The sequence below is a fragment of the Podarcis bocagei genome, assembly GCF_964188305.1.
Source record: "Podarcis bocagei genome assembly, chromosome: 6".
NCBI lineage: Eukaryota > Metazoa > Chordata > Lepidosauria > Squamata > Lacertidae > Podarcis > Podarcis bocagei.
Genome location: NC_138130.1, coordinates 100,550,311 through 100,570,608, shown reverse-complemented (window position 1 = coordinate 100,570,608; position 20,298 = coordinate 100,550,311). Strand labels below are relative to the sequence as shown.

The 20,298-nt window shown below is 48.6% G+C and overlaps 2 protein-coding genes and 1 long non-coding RNA gene across 3 annotated transcripts in view; 2 read left to right on the top strand and 1 right to left on the bottom strand.

The window, feature by feature from the left end:
• The window catches only part of GDPD5 (glycerophosphodiester phosphodiesterase domain containing 5), a 164,204-nt gene extending 162,873 nt beyond the window's left edge, over window positions 1-1,331 (top strand). Inside the window, exon 16 of the mRNA XM_081197519.1 lies at window positions 751-1,331. Coding sequence (XP_081053645.1) covers window positions 751-866 — 116 coding nt within the window. The 3' untranslated portion in view covers window positions 867-1,331. The remainder of the gene's footprint in view (window positions 1-750) is intronic.
• Window positions 1-20,298, bottom strand: part of LOC308588845 — a 265,934-nt gene that overhangs the window by 225,771 nt on the left and 19,865 nt on the right. The window lies entirely within an intron of this gene.
• Window positions 9,377-20,017, top strand: KLHL35 (kelch like family member 35; the record flags this gene model as incomplete). Its single annotated transcript, XM_081196943.1, has 6 exons — window positions 9,377-10,257; window positions 11,046-11,230; window positions 12,468-12,586; window positions 14,480-14,668; window positions 15,197-15,385; window positions 19,758-20,017. 6 exons carry the CDS (start codon window positions 9,377-9,379, stop codon window positions 19,944-19,946), a joined length of 1,752 nt encoding a protein of 583 aa, XP_081053069.1. The 3' UTR covers window positions 19,947-20,017.

Genomic DNA, 20,298 nt, shown 5'->3' with positions numbered 1-20,298 from the left:
TTGGAACTCCTGTTTGGGGACTTCCCTGGCTTTTTTCTGGCCCATGTAGGACCAGTCTAGATAGTTAGCCTTGGCGAAGACTGACGTTTTTATCCCCCAAAAAGTTTTTGCTTGAGTTTCCAATGAAATGAGGTTGCATTTTAATTTTTTAATGTATTTTAATCTTGTTTTTTAAGCTGTATTTCAATCAATTGTTTTTATATTTGGTGTTAGCCGCCCTGAGCCTGGTCTTGGCTGGGGAGGGCGTGGTATAAATAATTTCTTCTTCTTCTTCTTCTTCTTCTTCTTCTTCTTCTTCTTCTTCTCCTCCTCCTCCTCCTTCTCCTTCTCCTTCTCCTTCTCCTTCTCCTTCTCCTTCTTCGTCTCTATTCCACCTGTCTCTTCAAAGAGTCCAATAATCTACACGAAGGGTTGTTACAGTTCCACAGAAGACAATATGTAATATCATAGGATAGTGGATCTTATAGCATATTACATATGAGCCTGTTCTACTGATGAAGCCTAGGATAGCGATACAAGGCTAATATTCCGGAAATCCTTGTCTTAGACTCTGTGAAAGGATTCTGTGGAACTGTAACAACCCTTCATGTGGATTATTGGCTTCAATAGGGGGGATTCAAACCCTGGTCTCCCAGGTCCTAGTCTGACACTCTAACCACTACACCGCACTGCCTCGCGTTAACCACAGCATCTATTCAGATCCTTCCCCCTCCGCCTTCTAACACCCCACGCTTTCTCTTTCCTCCTCAGAGATCAACAGCGGCATGGAGACGACGGACGAGCTTTCTCTGTGCTCAGAGAACGGCTACGCCAACGAAGTCGTCACCCCCCTGGACCACCGAGAAGTGAAGCTTCGTATCAACTGAGGGGGCAGCGGGGGAGCGGTTGGGGGGCTCCGGAACCTTCCGGCGCTTCCTTGGTCCTTGCGTGGACTGCCTGGGACTCTTAATGCAACGGACTTCGTGCGGGTGGCCTGGTGCCTCTCTGGAAACTGAAGCTGGACTGGGTTTCTTTGATTTTTTTGTCGTTGTTGTAAATATCCCCCCTTTTTGTGACCCCTTTTCTTGCCTATCATGGGATTGGGGGCGGGTGGGGCAGGATTCGGCATGTTTGCGAGGAGCGATCTGGCGATGGGACCCACTAGAAGATAGCCTTCAGAGGTGTTGCCGGACTACAAGTCCCATCATCCAGGACCATGCATGGCTACATCTGATGGGAGTTGTAGTCCAACGTCGTGCAGGGTCATGTGACGGAAGGAACCCCACTGTCTTTCTCTCCTCTCCTCGGTGCAGCGATTGTTAGCTGAACTTATTTAAAGATGTATGTTGTGACCTCTTGGCGAAGCGTGGTTATTATCCGTATTTTTATGGGTTTGAAATCTTCCGGGCACTGGGAAGGTGTCCAGCCTGAAATCTGAGGGCTGCATTGCCCATCTGGACAACGATCCAAGAGCCGTGTGACTGGTGGCGGAGCCAGAAGCAAAAGTGGGGAGGAAATACCGTATTTTTTGCTCTATAAGACACACTTTTTCCCCTCCAAAAATTAAGGGGAAATGCGTGTGCATCTTATGGAGCAAGTGCAGGCTCCATGGCTTCAGCAAAAGCAACGCAAAGCCTCTGAAGCGCAGCAGGAGCTCTCCCGCCGTGCTCCGGAGGCTTCGCGTTGCTTTTGCTGAAGCCCGGAGAGCAAGAGGGGTCGGTGTGCACTGATCCCTCTTGCTCTCCTGGCTTCGCTTCGCTGGAAAGGCGCTGCGCAGCTTTCCCTCTCTGCGCAGCGCCCCTTCAGCGAAGCGGGAGGAGAAATGGAAGGGGCTCTGTTTATCCTGCCACTTTGCTGAAGGGGCGCTGCACAGAGAGGGAGAGAATTCCCCCCCTTGTTCTCCCCCTCTAAAACTAGGTGCGTCCTATAGAGCGAAAAATACGGTACATTCCAAGGACGCATTGAAGACGGGCAAGGGTGCTTGGGGTGAGAAGCAGGGCTTGTGAGGGGTGCTGGGGGCCACATAGAGAGCCCTGGAGGGCCATTTTCAATGGGTTTGAGGTTTCCCGATCCTGATTTGCAGGTAGGATGCTGTGCAGACCGAGAAAAGCTCCAAGCACGAAGAAGGGAGACATTAACTGGAAGTATTTTACAAGCCTGAACATGGAATGACTCTAATCTTCCTACTTTCTCAATGGCAGCAAAAGGGAGCAGGGCTGTCTTACGCATATCCGGCGCCGTGGTGCAAAGATCCTTCCGGCGCCCCGCCATGCAACTCCAAAACAAGGGAGAAGGTGGTAGAAAATGTCCTCTGCCTCCCCCACCGCCCCGATCCCCAGCGTGGTGGCGGTGATCAAGCAGGAAAATGTGCTGGCGGACATGCTCTCTGGCATTGGGGCGCCCAGGAAGGCTATGCGCCACCTTTGGCCAGGAAGCAGGAGGAGGACAACGACTGGGATCAGGGCCGTCTTTAGCTGTGCTGGGCCCAGGGGTAACCCAAGAATCGCAGTCCAGGTCCGGTCCAGAATCCGTAGGTTCTGCTAGGAGTCAGTCCGACAGGGTCAAGGCAGGACACGAGGCAGGAAACCAGGCAAGGACAGGTACAGGATCTCAGGCAGGATCTGGCATACAGCAATGTCGCTCCCGCAACCTGGGGTGGGGTCCAACAGCCTTTTATCTCTGTCAGGGTAATGGCCGGTCCTGATCCTCCGGCGACTCACCTCCCTGTTTCGCCCGAAGGCGAGCACTCCTCCTGCAAGTACTCAGGTCTCTCATTCTCTCAGACCTCAGTCTCTGCAGCTCGGGAGACGTCGGTGGGTTACTAGACCCAGGGGCCGCCTCAGCCTCCCCTGACCAAGCCAGTAGTGATGCTGTAAGTGATGGCCCAGCTGGAGGCAACGAGGTCATCCCCGCATCTGGAGCCAGGGCAGGCTCACGCCCCTGACTCAGCCCAGCTGGTGCTTTTTGCAGGGGAACCTGTGCAGACTGGGACTCTTCAGGATCAGGCCCCAGACTTGGTTCAGATGATGCCTGAGGCAAAGGATCCAGTGCAGACTGAGACTCCTCTGGTGCCAAGCCGCGCAGCTCCCCCACTCGCTGGGGCGCCCCTGAGAGGCCTGCGCCCTGGCGCAACGAACCACCAAGACCAATGGGAAAGACGGCTCTGAGAGGGAGAATGGTGCATGGCAAAAAGCAGTTGTGGGGTGATCAGCGGGTGGCCCCACTGAAGGCTGTGCTAAGAATAAAGGCTGCAAGCAGTATATCCCACATATAGGAGCAAATCTCATTTCCTGGATCTCTCTCTAGGGCAGTGATTCTCAACCTGTGGGTCCCCAGATGTTGTTGGACTACAACTCCCATCATCCCTGACCACTGATCATGCTGGCTAGGAATGATGGGAGTTGTAGTCCAACATCATCTTGGGACCCACAGGTTGAGAACCGCTGCTCTAGGGGAGACCGAGTCAAGATGCAATGCAAGACTGATACATTGTTTCTTAAAACAGGGGGCTTCTCCAGATGTTTTGCTGGACTTACAACCCCAGGAGATGTATTTTCATTCCCCAAGGTTTATGTACTGCTTGATTCTCGTAAAATATCAAAGTGGTTTACAGAAGCAAAAAAGAGGGGCAAAATGACCGGTTAAAATCAGCTCTTTAAAACAGTCCGCAAATAAATAAAATCAGCACACCAGGTTAAAAACACCTGTCGACATTTTACATGTCTTGTTAGGCTTTCCTAAACAAAAATGTTTTCAGCGGGGTGTCAAAAGGAGTGCAGTGGTACCTTGGTTCTCAAACTTAATCCGTTCCGGAAGTCCATTCCAAAACCAAAGCGTTCCAAAACTAAGGCACGCTTTCCCATAGAAAGTAATGCAAAATGGATTGATCTGTTCCAGACTTTTAAAAACAACCCCTAAAACAGCAATTTAACATGAATTTAACTATCTAAGGAGACCATTGATCCATAAAATGAAAGCAATAAACAAGGTACTGCAGTCACACAATTAACTAATCAGGAGCTTAACTGGGTTCCACACAGTCACAAAAACAACAAAAAAGAGCCACAAAAACGCAAAATAAATAGCAAAAACAGACAGACCTCAGCATAACACTCAAAATGGAAGTGCGGCACTCAAATCGGAAGCGTAACACTCAAAACGGAGCATATTCAGCTTTCGAAAAAAGTTCGCAAACCGGAACACTTCCTTCCGGGTTTGCAGTGTTTGGGTTCCGAGTTGTTTGAGTACCAAGGCGTTTGGGAACCAAGGTACCACTGTACAGTGAAGGTACTGATGTCAACCGGCAGGGAGTTCCAAGTGCGAGTTCTGCCACACTAAAAGATTGATTTCTTACAACAGTAAAATATTATTTGGCACCTTTAATAGTGTGAGTCCTGCAGATTGAATGTCCACATACAGGTAAGGTGACTCTACAAGTAAACTGGTTCCAAGCTGTTCAGGGCTTTATATACTAACACCTTGAACTTGGCTCAAACAATCAGGTCCCTGAACAGAGATGTTATATGCAGACAGGGGATGGAAAAACCCCTCGCCTTGTCAGCAATTATGCCGCAGCATTCTGCACTAATGGCAGCTTCCGGATCAAGTGCAAGGAAGCCGCACATAAAGTGCATTGTCGTATTCTTGAACCAATGAATTAGAATTGCAAGAAAGGAGAGTCTGACTGAACGTTAGGAGTAACTTTCTGACGGTGAAATCTATTTGATGGGAACAGTCTCCCTCGGAAGGTGGTGGACTCTTCTCGGACGACTTCAAGCAGCGGTTGGGTGGCCATCTGCCAGGGATTCTTTTCTTTTTTCTAAGCCCAAAGTTTATTCGTCTTATTTCTATGCATTTTTCTTCTTCTAGAAAGCTAACACAATGGAGGACCTATTCACATGGGCTGCACACACCATGCATTTAAAGAACACCAACTCCCCAAAAGAACTATGGGAGCTGTAGTTTTCCCCTCACAGAGCTACAAATCCAAGAACCCTTAACAAACTACAGGGTTCGCTTCCTCTCTCTGTGTGTGTGTGAATTAAATGCATGTATATACATCCATAGGGACGTGGGTGGCGCTGTGGGTTAAACCACAGAGCCTAGGGCTTGCCCATCAGAAGGTCAGCGGTTCAAATCCCCGCGACGGGGTGAGCTCCCGTTGCTTGGTCCCTGCTCCTGCCAACCTAGCAGTTCCAAAGCACGTCAAAGTGCAAGTAGATAAATAGGTACCACTCTGGCGGGAAAGTAAACGGTGTTTCCGTGCGCTGCTCTGGTTCGCCAGAAGTGGCTTAGTCATGCTGGCCACATGACCCAGAAGCTGTACGCTGGCTCCCTCGGAAAATAAAGGGAGATGAGCGTCACAACCCCAGAGTCGTCCCTGACTGGACCTAACGGTCAGGGGTCCCTTTACCTTTATATACATCCATATTTAATTATTTTGCAACATTGCTTTGCTTAAAAATTCAGGAGATACCTCCAAAGTCAATTCGGAAGAGCTAGCCAAAAAGGAGCCATACCTGGAGATGCCAGCATTGAACCTGGTGCCTTCTACTTAGCTGGGATAGCTCATTCAGAAGAGTACGAGACTCTGAACCTCAGGGTTGCGGGTTCGAGCCCCACATTGGGCAAAAGATTCCTGCACTGCAGAGGGTTGGTCTAGATGACCCTTGCGGTCCCTCCCATCTCCATGACTCTATGATTCTCTACATGCAAAACTGATTTTCTACCACCGAGCTGAGACCCTTTCCCGTATTAGTGCCAGCTGTTCTAGAATGGCTATAAAGCTGAGCATCGTCTGCAGGGTCTTGGGAATCCCGCTTAGCTTTCCCTAAGTGGCTCAGGGAGGTGGACCATGGTCTGCAGACACTGGTGTTGCCAGAGCCATGAGGCCATGGGCTTAACCTGGGCCATTCCACCCTGAAAACGTCTCCTTTTCCGTGCAAATTTGCCAGGCTCTCGCTCGAACGATGCTTTTCCTCCGGGCCACAACTGCTTTTCCAGATGGGCCGCTGACTCTAAGCTCTCCCCTGGGTGAACTCCCCTCTGCATCCTCACGCCCTCCCTTCTGCAGAGGCGACAGGGAGATTCCCCCTGCCTGAGCCGTCACTTGGCAGCCGCAGCGAATGCCAGGCAGATCCGCCGAGCGCATCATAATTACCAGGAACAAAGCCGAACCCGATCGTCTCTTGCTTTGTGGCTTGGAGGCTGGAGGGTTATTATTGGTCTTGGGCAAGCGCAAAAGCAAAGGGAGTGCTGGCCAGTTTACATCGGTCAAGGGGTTGCCAAAACCAAGCCGTGATGCTCTTTGGTCCAATGCCTTCGGATGAACATACACCTGAGCCGTTATCCTTCCATTCCAGGTGATGGGATCTCCATCAGACAGGTGAGAAAGACCTTCCCATACAAAGGGGATGATGCCTTATAAGCAAAGAGACCAGGCGAGGGGGGTGTAGGAATCTGCCTTCTACAGAATGTTGGTGCCTCAAGCTGAGCACTGACTGGCAGCAGCAGCTGCCCTGGGTTTCAGGCAAGGGGTTCTCCCATCCCTACTTGGGGATAGGAGGAAGTGTAAAGCATATGCTCTACCATTGAGATGTGGTCCTTTCCCATATTAGATCAAGCTGCTCCACTAGCATGGGTATATAGCTGAATGTCATCTGCAAGGTCTTGGGTTCGAATCTCCGTTCGCTTTTCCTAGGAATTGAATTGAATTCCTGCGGCTTGATGGAGGTAGAAACTGTCTCTCATGTCTTGTTACACTGCCGTTTCTACGGGGATATAGGCTCGGTATTTATCACTCCTGTTATACAAAAATCTCCAAATGGGTCCGAACTTCAATGTCTAAAACTCCTGGTAGAGGACAAGGATCTAGAGATCGCGCTAAGGGTGGCCAAATTCTGTGCAACTGCCATAAAACTTAGGGAACAAGCTGTACTACCAAAACGATTAAGGTTTTAAACGACAATTTTAGGTTATATTTTAGTGATCAAGATTTAATATATATTTTTCCCTTCCGCAGGGCCTGTAAGGCAGAGCTGTTCCACCAGGCCTTTGGTCAGGGCGCAGCCTGACCCCCTCCTCTGGCAATCTGCACAGAATTTTGCTTAATGGTTGCCATCAATTTGATTTTAATTAATTTTTATAATGAAAGGTTTTTAGAATGTTGGATTATTTTGATTGTTGTTAGCCGCCCTGAGCCCAGCTTCAGCTGGGGAGGGCGGGGTATAAATAGAATTTATTATTATTATTATTATTATTATTATTATTATTATTATTATTATTATTTAACTGCCGCTATATCTGAATTGCCTCTGTTATACCCAATTGCAATTCAATGTTTTATGATTTTCCTGATATTGGAAGTGAGCCGGAACTGGTCTGTGACCGTAATAATGAAATTCAATTCAATTCAAGTTTTAAGGCAACCTGATGGGTCTGAGCTGCGAAGGTGAAATGGGAGCTACCCAAGGAATGCTTTCTTGAGCTCCTGAGGTCAAGGTTAGGATACCTGTGCTAAAATGTATTTATATTTATATTTCTTATTGAATTTATACAGTCTATTTTGCTCTTTGATGTAGGTTTTTGGCGTTCTCCAAATCTACTCTCTGGCAGATTTTACCTGTCTGGCAGACTTATCATTGGAAACCATGTTGTGCGCCTTGACATTTTGCAGTTCCCAAACGATGGAACGTTTTCAGAAGCGAGACACGCAACAATGAACGTGCAGGCAAATTTATGTCTGTATGCAAAAGCCTACTCTCTCTGATTTGAAGGAATTGCACAATGGGGAAACCAAGGGTTTGAACTTTCTTTGGGGAATCATGTCCTCAATGAAATATCCAGCTCCTCTTCTCCTTCTTGGTGTTTGAGCTCAGGAGATGGAAGGTGGAGTGGGGGAAAAACCCTATTCCTGGATTGAGGGAAGAAAGAATGTTCTCTTGTCCATGGTATAAATTCTGCTTTGATTTTGCCAGCTATAAGGCTCATTGGAGAGCAAATGAAACAATGATAACAACAAGGGGTACATGCTACTGGGAGGACACAGGGGGCGCTGCGGTCTAAACCACTGAGGCTCTTGGGGTTGCCGATCAGAAGGTCAGCAGTTCGAATCCCTGTGACGGAGTGAGGTCCCGTTGCTTGGTCCCAGCTCCTGCCAACCTAGCAATTCGAAAGCACACCAGTCCAAGTAGATAAATAGGTACCGCTGCGGTGGGAAGGTAAACTGTGTTTCCATGCACTCTGGTTTCCATCACGGTGTCCCGTTGTGCCAGAAGTGGTTTAGTCCTGCTGGCCACATGACCTGGAAAGCTGTCTGTGGACAAACGCCGTCTCCCTCGGCCTGAAAACGAGATGAGCGCCGCAACCCCATAGTCGCCTTTGACTTGACTTAACCGTCCAGGGGTCCTTTACCCTTTACCTTACATGTGACTGTTAGAACCATGGGTCAAATTAGGGCCAGAAAAAGGCTTGCTTTGTAAACAATGGGCTATTGTAGTTAAAGACAGATGGAAAGTACACAAAGTTGAACTTTCGGCGAAATTTTGGCAGGAGTTTGAATATAAACTGTTTGGCATTGGGTGGAGGAGAATTTAAAGGTTTGCGGAGGAAAGTTCCCTCATGCCCCTTTAGGCTCCCCTGTACTGCCAGCCATCATTCTCCCAGCCTACAAAATACCCTGGAACTACGCTATGTCATGAAGAAGCACAATTCCAGATCATAAGCAAGTTCCTAGTCCTCAAGTAAACTTTTAGGTGGGCAATGTTTTCAAATGTTTTATCGTGTTTTTAATATTCTGTTGGGAGCCGCCCAGAGTGGCTGGGATATAAATACAGTCATACCTCGGGTTACAGCCGCTTCAGCTTGTGTTTTTTCTGGTTGCGGACTGCAGAAACCCGGAAGTACTGGAATGGGTTACTTCTGGGTTTTGGCAGTCACACATGCGCAGAAGCGCTGAATCGCAACCCATGCGCAGACGAGGGTTGTGAACACTGTGGGTTGCAAACGTGCATCCCACACAGATCACATTCACAACCCGAGCGTGCACTGTAATATATTTTTATTATTATTATTAAATTAATATGCATCTCCATTATGTCCAAAATTCACCATTAAACTACAAGCGTCACCACTACTTCTCCTTCTTCTCTTCCCTCTTCTCCTCCTGCTCCTCTGTCGTCGTCTTCTTCTTCTTCTTCCTCCTCCTCCTCCTCCTCCTCCTCCTCCTCCTCCTCCTCCTCCTCCTTCCCTTCCTTCCTTCCTTCCTTCCTTCCTTCCTTCCTTCCTTCCTTCCTTCCTTCCTTCCTTCTTCCTTCCTTCACTCCAAGGTCCTGGAGAAGATTGCAGCATTAAAACACACTATTAAAAGCAATTCAACTTTTTCATGCCCTGAATCGGGATGAAACAAGAGTCCCATTCCGGAACGGGCATCAGCGATCACCCTGCCTCTCTGGTACGAGGCAGCGGAAACCTCCACGCAGAACTCTGCAGCGGGTCTCGCCACGCCGAACAGATCCTCCAGACTCTCAACTCCTACCGGCTGGACGGCATCTTCACTGACGTGGTCCTCACCATGGGCGGGCAGGAATTTCCTTGCCACCGGGCTGCCTTATCCGCCAGCAGCACCTACTTCCGGGCTCTGTTTGCCGGGGGCGCGAAGGAAGTCCGCCAAGGCACCGTCCATCTCCGTGAGGTCTCTGCTCCCAGCATGAGCCTCATCCTAGACTACATCTATGGCGGGGACATCCTCATCCAGGAGGACAACGTGGAAGACCTGCTGGAGCTGTCCAGCTTCCTCCAAATCCCAAGGCTCAAGGACGCCTGTGTTGCCTTCTTAGAAGGCCAGCTGCATCCCCACAACTGTCTGGGCATCTTGAAGGTCGCCAACTCTTTTTCCATCCCATCTCTGACCGAGAGGAGCAAGAACTGTCTTCTGGAGGGCTTTGTGGAGGTCTCTCACCACAAGGAGTTCCTGGAGTTGGATGCCAAGGAGCTTACAAGCTGCCTGTCAAGCGATCGCCTGTCTGTCCCCAAGGAGGAAGCCGTCTTCGAGGCAGTGATGCGGTGGGTGAACCACGACGTGGTTGCCAGGAAGGGGGCCCTGAAGGATTTGCTCCAGCACGTGAGGCTCCCCCTGCTAGACCCTGTTTATTTTCTAGAAAAGGTGGAGACGGACGAGCTCATCCAGGAATCCAAGGAGTGCATCCCTTTGCTGCTAGAAGCCCGCAAATATTACGTCCAAGGCAGCGAGGTCAGCTCTCGGCGGTCTAGACCCAGAAGGTAAAAAGAGAGAGAAAAAGTTGCTACTAGGGCTGGGAAACATATCGATATATCATCCCAAACCGGTTTGAAGTCCATATTGTGACACCGATTCCATAAGTTTTGACCTGGTAATATATATAACTTCCCTCCTCCCCTTTGTGGATCCTATAGTTAGTCCTTTCCTCCTGCATTTTTTATAATAATCCAAATAATAATCATAATTTATTATTTATTCCCCACCCATCCGGCTGGGTCTCCCTAGCCACCTTGGGTGGCTTCCAACAAAGTACAGTGGTACCTCGGGTTAAGTACTTAATTCGTTCCGGAGGTCCGTTCTTAACCTGAAACTGTTCTTAACCTGAAGCACCACTTTAGCTAATGGGGCCTCCTGCTGCTGCTGCGCCGCTGGAGCACAATTTCTGTTCTCATCCTGAAGCAAAGTTCTTAACCTGAAGCACTATTTCTGGGTTAGCGGAGTCTGTAACCTGAAGCGTATGTAACCTGAAGCGTATGTAAGCTGAGGTACCACTGTATTTATTAAATTCATATACCGCTCTTCATCCTAAGTTCTCGGGGCTGTTCACAGAATAAAATACAGGATGAAAACAAGTAAATAAGTAAAATAAAAGAGCAAATTATTCAGTTATTAGATTTATATCGTCAGCACTAAAGGTCAGATGTCGTTTGGGTCTTAAGGGGCACAGAGGTCGTTGTCTCCTCCACCTTTATAGGGATGTGGGTCATGTTGTGTTGCCAAAAGGGTCTTGCCGTCCTCTGAGACTAACAAATTTCTTTTCTTATCCCAGATACATGGAGTTAGCAGAGATGATCGTTGTGATTGGAGGCTGCGGCAAGAAAGGGTCCTTCAAACTTCCTTTTGTGGATATCTTCCACCCTGAAAGCAAGCAATGGAAGCCACTATCCAGCGTCCCTGGATATAGCAAGTCAGAGTTTGCTGCCTGCACCTTGAAGAACGACGTCTACATCTCAGGTGAGATGGCTGCATAGAATCATAGAATCGTAGAGTTGGGACCCCGAGGGTCATCTAGTCCAACCCCGCAGAAATAGCCTCCTCCCTTCCTTGGGAGGAGATGGAGAAGACCACTGTATGACTGATGGACTGATTAATTAATTAATTGCATTTCTATTCCGCACTTTTCTCCAAGGAGCTCAAAATGGCACACGCGGTTCTCTCCCTCCTCATTTGATCCCCACAGCGACCCTGTGAGGTAGGTAGGTTAGGCTGAGAGGTAGCAACTGGCCCAAGGTCACCCGGGGAGGTCCATGGCTGAGTGGAGACTAGGTCCCAACCCGACACTCTGTTTCCCAGGTCCCAACCCGACACTCTAACCATTACACCACACTGCCTTTCTGTATGTGTATGAGAAAGAGCCAAGGTGCCCATATCCCCTTCTAAGTTTCTTCCAAAATCCCCCGCTTCCCTCAGCAGAGAAAGAGACCACACATTTGGTCACTTTAAAATGATTTACTTACAAATCCTTCAAAGGTCAGATTCATGAGCTTTCCCGCACAGCGGCAAGAAAAGGCAGGCAGTATCACGTCGGTTACAAAATGTTCAATGCTTCTAAATTATTTGTATAGAAACACAAAAATGACTTCCTTAAGCCACATGGTCTAGGCTTGGAGCGGCTAGCTTAGACAACTTTATTTGTAGAGTTTGCATGGTGGAAGATGAAGGAACAAAGAGTTTGGTAGCCCTTCCTCCCGTAGTGAGCTGGTGTGACCTAGCTAAGCCTGGCAGGACAGCTTACTCTATGGTTTTAACCCCTTCATGCATTAATTAGAGCTAAGCATGCTGGTTATATGAGGCTGGATATAACCCACAAAATGGCCCTGAATACCAGTTGGTAGGAATCTCAGGTGGGAGAGAGCTGTTGAGCTCAGGTCCTGCTTTTGGTTTTCCATTGTGAGAACAGGATGTTGGATTAGATCAGCCGGGGGCCGGTCCACTGTCCCTCAGACCTTGTGGTTATTTGTTTTGGAAAAACAAATAACAAATTCCTATGCCCCACAAATAACCCAGAGATGCATTTTCAATAAAAGCACACATTCTACTCATGTAAAAACATGCTGATTCCCGGACCGTCCGCGGGCTGGATTTAGAAGACGATTGGGCCAAATCCGGCCCCCGGGCCTTAGTTTGCCTACCCATGCCTTAAGTCTTTTGGCTCCTGTGTTATGTGGCTGCCCTGTGTCTGCTTTTGCAGGAGGCCACCTGAACGGCAGAGATGTCTGGGTGCTGAGCTCCCAGCTGAACGCCTGGATGAGGGTCGCCTGTTTGCAGAAAGGGCGGTGGAGGCACAAGATGGCCACCCTCCAGGGAAAGGTACAGGCTTCTCTTTGCTTTGTGATTGGTAGGGGGTGTCTTGGCCGCAGGAGAGAGAGGCATTTGTTCCTATTCCTCAACCTGACCCATCTCTGCCTCTCCTCTCCTGCTTCAGCTTCTTCCTCTGATTCTGGCCGCCTCTCTGCCACCGACTCTCCCCGCTCACTAAGCCCTGTTCCCTCTCCATCTTCTGACGCCTCTTCCTCCCAGTCTTCTCCCTCTTCTCCCTCTGACCACTCATCATTGCCCTACCACCACGCCCCAGGCTCAGCAGCTTCAGTGCTTGTTATGTTATGTATCTAAAATGCAGCAGTCTGATTGGTCCTAGAACAATAGGATTCAGAATGCAGCAGTCTGATTGGTCCGTAGGAGCCACCCAATCCAACTCCGGGTAGAAGTGAATCCGCAACCTGATTGGCCTACAGGAGAATCCCAGAATTAGCCAATCATGTGGGGCCCATTGTGTAAATAGTGTATACAAAGCAGACATTCTGGGGGAACTTCCATTCCTCCTCACCACTATGAGCTGAATAAAGAGCATGAAATCCACTCTCGACTCCGAGTATATTTCAGTGCTGGATTTGCCTATAGCTTAGTGCCCTGCTCTCTTGGAGGCCCCAAAAAATTTAAAGGAAAAGAACCCCTGGATTCACATTTCCAAAATGTAAGATCAAAAAAATAAATAAAATAAAACTTACATACAGCAACGGTGTTTTGTGTTGTGTAGGCTCCTACGATATAAGTCATGGGCCCCGCCTGCTAGCCTGCTCCCTAAAATATCACTGGTCTGCTCATTTATATATATAGGGTGCCTACATTCTGTTGGGAATACTGCCAGGGAGATATAGTCCATCATGGCCCCAAGCCAGCTGCCGGACGTCCATCGATCCCTGTAGTCACGCAGATCCAGCAATTAGCGACACAAAGTTTCCTGGAAATAACTTTGCCACATTCCAGGGCTCGTGCACACTCTATCAGCAGATAAAGCACAGCCAGAAAGTTGCACCGCAGAAGAGCATATTTACAGACTTTATTTAGCGTTGAACAGAACAAAGAAAAACATGACCGTTCTGAGTCAGTGTCTCCGACCGACTGCAAATATAATATAATAATAATAATTTATTATTTATACCCCGCCCATCTGGCTGGGCCTCCCCAGCCACTCTGGGCGGCTTCCATAAAAACCAAAAATACAGCAAAATCGAAAGGAACAGCAAACATAAACATCCTGTGAATAGGACATGCGCAGACTCTGTGACTCACAAAGCCTGCTCCCTTTTAAGGTGGAACGGAAATATCCTAACACATTCTGCATGGACTGGTTATTTTGTTATGTGCAAATGGCTTTCGATACCTATTAGGTCCATAAATTACCATATAGCATATATCCAAAACAACAACAAAAAAAACCCAGTGACAATTTGTTGTTGACAAAGGACAGCTGGACATATAAAGGGCCCCATTACCTTAAGTAGCTTAGGGCTTCATCAAACCTGTATCTGGCCCTGCTTCCATGTATTTCAGTTCTAGCACCTGTGTATTTCCTTTCTATTTATTTATTTGCAAATTTACAAGCTGCACTTCCATTTTTTAAAAATGGTTGGCTTTAACCCAGCAATTTCTGTCATCTCCTTAAATACCCTTTGCCAAAATTCTTTTACACAATTTACACCATTTTACGTTTCACAACAACCCTGCAAAGTAGGTCGGGCGGAACGACTGAGGCTGGCCCAAGGTGGTTTTGCGGCCGAGTGGGGGATTTGAACCCTAGTCCGGCACTCTAACCACTGTACCACGCTGCCTCTCGCTCTGCCCACACCCCGTTTACAAGCCCTGCATCTGGGTGAGATCAGAGATCTGATGAATCGCGTCCCCCCCAATTCTCACCGACAGATCTACGCAGTGGGCGGCTACGACGGCTTTGGCCGCCTGGCCAGGGTGGAATGCTACGACGCCTTTTCCAACAGCTGGGCAGATGTTGCACCGTTGCCTGAGGCAGTGAGCTCGGCAGCCGTGGTGCCGTGTCTCGACAAGCTGTATGTGATCGGGGGCGCCGTGGAGGACGGGGCCAACACAGATAAGGTACTGCCGGGGTTGCCAACCTCTGGGGGGCCGTGGGGACTTTTGCAAACTGAGCCTCTGCAGCTGTCTGCCTCTCCTGGTATGTTTCACCTTACGGTCTTCAAACAAAAACATCTTGGAGGTCCCAGGCCACAGGGAGGTTAGGCTGCCCTCAACCAGAGCCAGGGCTTTTTCGGACGTGGCCCCGATCTGGTGGAACGCTCTGTCCCAAGAGACTAGGACCCAGCGGGACTTGACATCTTTCCGCAGGGCCTGCAAGACAGAGCTGTTCCACCAGGCCTTTGGCCAAGGCACAGCCTGACCCCCTCCTTTGGTAATCCTCACAGAACTCTAGCCCAATGGCTGCCCTTAATTTGATTTGAACTGATTTTATAAGGAATTGATTTTAGAGTGCTGTATTATTTTACTGTTCCCTGAGCCCGGCTTCAGCTGAGGAGGATGGGATAGAAATAAATTATTATTATTATTATTATTATTATTATTATTATTATTATTATTATTTTTTTTTTTTTTTTATTGCTCCCCCAGGTTCAGTGCTATGACCCAGAGGAAAACAAGTGGATCCTTCAGTCGGCAGCCCCTTTCCGCCAGCGATGCCTCAGCGCCGTCACTTTGGATCACTTGATTTACGTTGTTGGGGGACTCCTGAGTAAAATCTTCAGCTACAGCCCCCAGACAGACACTTGGGCTGAAGTGGCGTCCCTCCCAGGACCTCTGGTAAGGAGAATGCCATTGGGCCCTGTAATGGGTATGGGGTTGCTCGTGCGTAAGTTGCCGCCTCTCCTGGTTATGTTGCCTTGTTAAACCTTTCCTGTCTGGACAGCCCTTCAAATCGTGGCTGCCTCAGTCACTAGCAGAATCCGTCAGTGGGCGTTTCTTAAATCTTTTCCAACATAAAAGTTGTTTGACACCCAGTCTCCTCCTACTCTCTCTGCGCGGAAGTCTTCTGCGCAGGGTGGGCGTGGGTAGCGGAGGACCCGTGCTCTCCCCGCTGGTGTCCGGTGAAGAGTCCTGGAGCCCTCTCGCCAATTCTCCCATCAGCCCCTCTATATCCCTGGTGTTGCGCTGATGTGCTTCCCCATCTGCGGAGCTGCCTCTCTCCCTGCTGGGCCCTTCTCCAGCATCATTTGAGAGCCTTCCCTCCGCCTCTAGCTCTGATGTCAGTTCCCTGACAGGCCCTTAGAGAATTTGCTGTGGGCACCAGTTCCAAGATGGGGTGCCACATCTAAAAGGGCAGAAAAAAGACCCCAGAATGGTGAAAACAGGCTCTTCACCAGCCATCAGTAGGGATAAAGGCACCTACACCAGCTATTGTCTTGCTTGCTCACAGGAAGTAGCTATTTTATTATTTTCTATTATTATTCACTAAAATTATTAGTAGCTTTTTACTTTTTTACAAATGTAAATCAAAGCAACTTGCAGCAATAAATAAACAACGCATACCTTAAAACCGGCACGAAACAAACACAGAAAAATCCAAAGCACAGTCGTATTTTTGAAAGGCAGGATTCAAACCTCCCGCCCACTAAAGGAGGCCATAAATAATTTTTAAAAATTGATTGGTAAGTTGTTTTGAGTTGCCCTGGGTGCAAGATAAAGCAACCAAGAAGTTTAATAAAAAAAATAAAAGCCAAAGGCCCCTAGTGGAAAATAAATGTTTTCGCCTGGCGTCTAAATGTATGTAATGATGGGGCCAGGCAAGCCTTTCTGGGGAGAGCATTCTGTAAGCGGGGAGCCACCACAGAAAAGGACCCGTTCTTGTGCTGCTCCTGTTCAGAACCACAAGGAGGGTGGGTGTCCAACCCTGGTATCAAATGAGATGTGGCGGGGCCGGCCCAAGACCTTTTGGTGCCTCATGTCAGGAACGTGGCCCCCCAGAGCACAGGGGATGAGTTAGACTAGAAATAGGTAAAAAGGTAAAGGGACCCCTGACCATTAGGTCCAGTTGTGGCCGACTCTGGGCTTGCGGCGCTCATCTCGCTTTATTGGCCGAGGGAGCCAGCGTACAGCTTCTGGGTCATGTGGCCAGCATGACTAAGCCGCTTCTGGTGAACCAGAGCAATGCATGGAAACGCTGTTTACCTTCCCGCCAGAGTGGTACCTATTTATCTACTTGCACTTTGACGTGCTTTCGAACTGCTAGGTTGGCAGGAGCTGGGACAGAGCAACAGGAGCACAGCCCGTCGCGGGGGTTCGAACCGCTGACCTTCTGATCGGCAAGTCCTAGGCTCTGTGGTTTAACCCACAGCGCCACCCATGTCCCTAGATTAGAAATAGAACTAAGTAAATGAGGGACTGACTCTTCAGATGAGAGTTGACTGACAAAGTCAAGAAAGGGCAATTTGACCCCCCTTCCTGGGGAAGACTGTTAGCTCTCAAGGAGAGGAAGAGTTGGGAGGCAGCCAGAGCGTTGCTAGGCAATCAGCAGATAAGCCGAGATCTGAGTCTGTGTCGAGTGACAGTGGGGAGGAGGGGGCAGGCCCACTTCTCTCTTTTTTAAAAAAATAATTTTTATTAAATTTCATATTTCCAAATTAAACACATCAAATCAATTAGTCCAAATTATAACAATACATATCATATAGTCCAATTGTTTCCAAATATAAATTTTTTTGGGGGGTACCCATGCTTCTTGATTGGCAGGAGTCCAATCCTCGAATATTTGTTCTGCTTCCATATTAAGAATGATGTTTCCAGTTTCCTCTTCTCAATACTTGTCATTACTGTGGTGTAGTGGTTAAGAGCGGTAGTCACGTAATCTGGGTAACCGGGTTCGCGTCTCCGCTCCTCCACATGCAGCTGCTGGGTGACCTTGGGCCAGTCACACTTCTCTGAAGTCTCTCAGCCCCACTCACCTCACAGAGTGTTTGTTGTGGGGGAGGAAGGGAAAGGAGATTGTTAGCCGCTTTGAGACTCCTGAAGGGGAGTGAAAGGCGGGATATCAAATCCAAACTCTTCTTCTTCTTCTACTCATTTTCCTTTCCATTTTCCTCTGATATGCTCCGCAAGTGGGTTGAAAAAGACAGTCTTATTTGTATTTCTGTGTGGGCTTTGTGCTGCTCTCTCGTAAATCACTCTCCTCCAACAGTCCTTTCCGCTCGAGCGAGTAATCACCAATTTTGTCTTTCTGATGAAATACAGTCTAGAAACTCGCTCTTTAGCTTTTCCGACCTGTTGCATCGTAAATTAGTCTTTTTGCAGGAGGGCTGCCTCTTCCAGTTCGCAATCTCCTCGAAAATAATATATCTTCGGCTCGCTCTCCCCAAGACCAACTGCAGCAACACAGGTCTCTTATCAAGTTTCCATTCTTACTGCGTCACAAGAGAGAGCCCTTCTTCTTTCCAAATCCTTCACAGAGTAAAACCTTTAAGTTCATAATTATTCCTGCACAATTCATTTTTAGTCCCATTTGCAATTAATTTCTGTGACAGATCTTCAGGGGGAGGGTTATTAATAATCACATAGAGCAAAAGAAATAAAAAGTCGCCCCCCCTTAGTTCCGGCATTCCAATCCACATACCATCTCAGTCCGTCTCAGTCTTCTTCCTTTCAGTGGTAAAATTGTTAGCAGATAAAAACCTCCTGCCTCTCTTGAAGCATGTGCGTTATCTTTCCCAATTTTTTTTCCTTTTAAGTAACGCAACTAGTTTTGCACCTGGAAGCAGCTTCGGAGGAGTTCCGAGACCCTCCGAGGGTTGTGCACCCAGTGCCTTGCCCCCTCCTTCTTCCGAACTCGGGGGTGATTTATGGCAACAGCGGGTGAAAACGGCATCTCTCCCCCCTGGAGAGATGAAGGGAGACTGATATACTTCCCATAATCAGCCTCTAATTACCTCGTGCAAGCTGGATAGATGTTAATATCCACCATCTTCCAAGGCGCCCCCTAGCGCCCCCATCAGTCCCCGTTCTAGGCATCTGGATAAGATCTGATGGCAACGGAAGGCAACGGCAGGAGTTTGGTGTCCTTCCTGCTGTGGGAGGGGCGAAAATTCAGACTGATCAACTATCGTAAATGCGAGCAGGTGAGAAGCTGTGCTCTGGGTGTGTCTTTTTTTAAATAAACGTACATAAAAATGCTGGAGGGTCATTACTTCTTATCGGGCCTTGCTTGCCTGCCAGAGATCATTACACCTGAGTAGACCTCAAAGTGGTGTCCTTCCTTCCTTCCCACCAGGTGAGGGAAGATCTGCATTTGGAACAAGGAAGGGAAGAACGATCTATACAGTGGTACCTCGGTTTACGAACTTAATCCGTTCCAGAAGTCCGTTCTGAAACCAAAGCTGTTCTTAAACTGAGGCACACTTTCCCTAATGAGGCCTCCCTTCCACCATTCGGCTTTCCCTAATGAGGTGCCCTTCCACCATTCGGCTTCTGTTCATAGACCGAGGTAAAGTTCGCTAACCGGAACCCTACTTCCGGTTTTGTGGAGTTTGTATACCGAATCGTTCATAAGTGGGGCTGTTATTAAACCGAGGTACCACTGTATCGAGATAATAATAATAATAATAATAATAATAAGAAGAAGAAGAAGAAGAAGAAGAAGAAGAAGAAGAAGAAGAAGAAGAAGTTATTTATACCCCACCCATCTGGCTGGGTTTCCCCAGCCACTCTGGGCAGCTTCCAACAAAACACTAAAATACATTAACCTATTAAACATTAAAAGCTTCCTAAACAGGGCCGCCTTCAGATGTCTTCTAAAAGTTTGGTAGTTGTTGTTCTCTTTGACATCTGGTCGGAGGGCGTTCCACAGGGCGGGGGCCACCACCGAGAAGGCCCTCTGCCTGGTTCCCTGTAACTTGGCTTTTCGCAGTCAGGGAGCCGCCAGAAGGCCCTCAGACCTGGACCTCAGTGTCCAGGCTGAACGATGGGGGTGAAGACGCTCCTTCAGGTATACTGGACCCTGTAGGTTTTGCCACCTCACCTTGCCTCATGCATGGGCCGGCCCTGAGATGTGGGCAAGTTTAAAGGGGTGGGTGTTCGAGGAGAAGCTGAGCCAGCACAAATAACAGCTGAGCTGAGAGGCCGTTTTTTGTGGATTTTTGAGGGGATATGGACCTCTCCTCTTTCTGACTTTCCCCTCTTCCTTCAGGAGAACTGCGGCGCCACCGTGTGCTCTGGCAAAATCTACATCCTGGGGGGCACAGATGAAAACGAGCAAGGCACAGACAAGGTGTTCTCTTTTGATGCAGAGACTGGGGTGGTCGAAGCTGAGACCCCACTCCAGCGCTGCACCAGTTGCCACGGTTGCGTGACCATCCTCCGGAGCAGGACCAGGTGACCCCAGTGGTGACCCCCTCCCCTTTTCCTCCTCTACGCAACCATGGCCCATGTATAATTGCTCCTTTGAAAACTGGTCCTCGAGAGAGGGCTCTCCCAATTTGTTGTTTGGTCATTTACTCACGTCCGACTCTTCGTGACCCCCTGGACCAGAGCATGCCAGGCACTCCTGTCTTCCACTGCCTCCCGCAGTTTGGTCAGACTCATGCTGGTAGCTTCGAGAACACTATCCAACCATCTCGTTCTCTGTCGTCCCCTTCTCCTTGTGCCCTCCATCTTTCCTAACATCAAGGTCTTTTCCAGGGAGTCTTCTCTTCTCATGAGGTTGTCAAAGTCTTGGAGCCTCAGCTTCA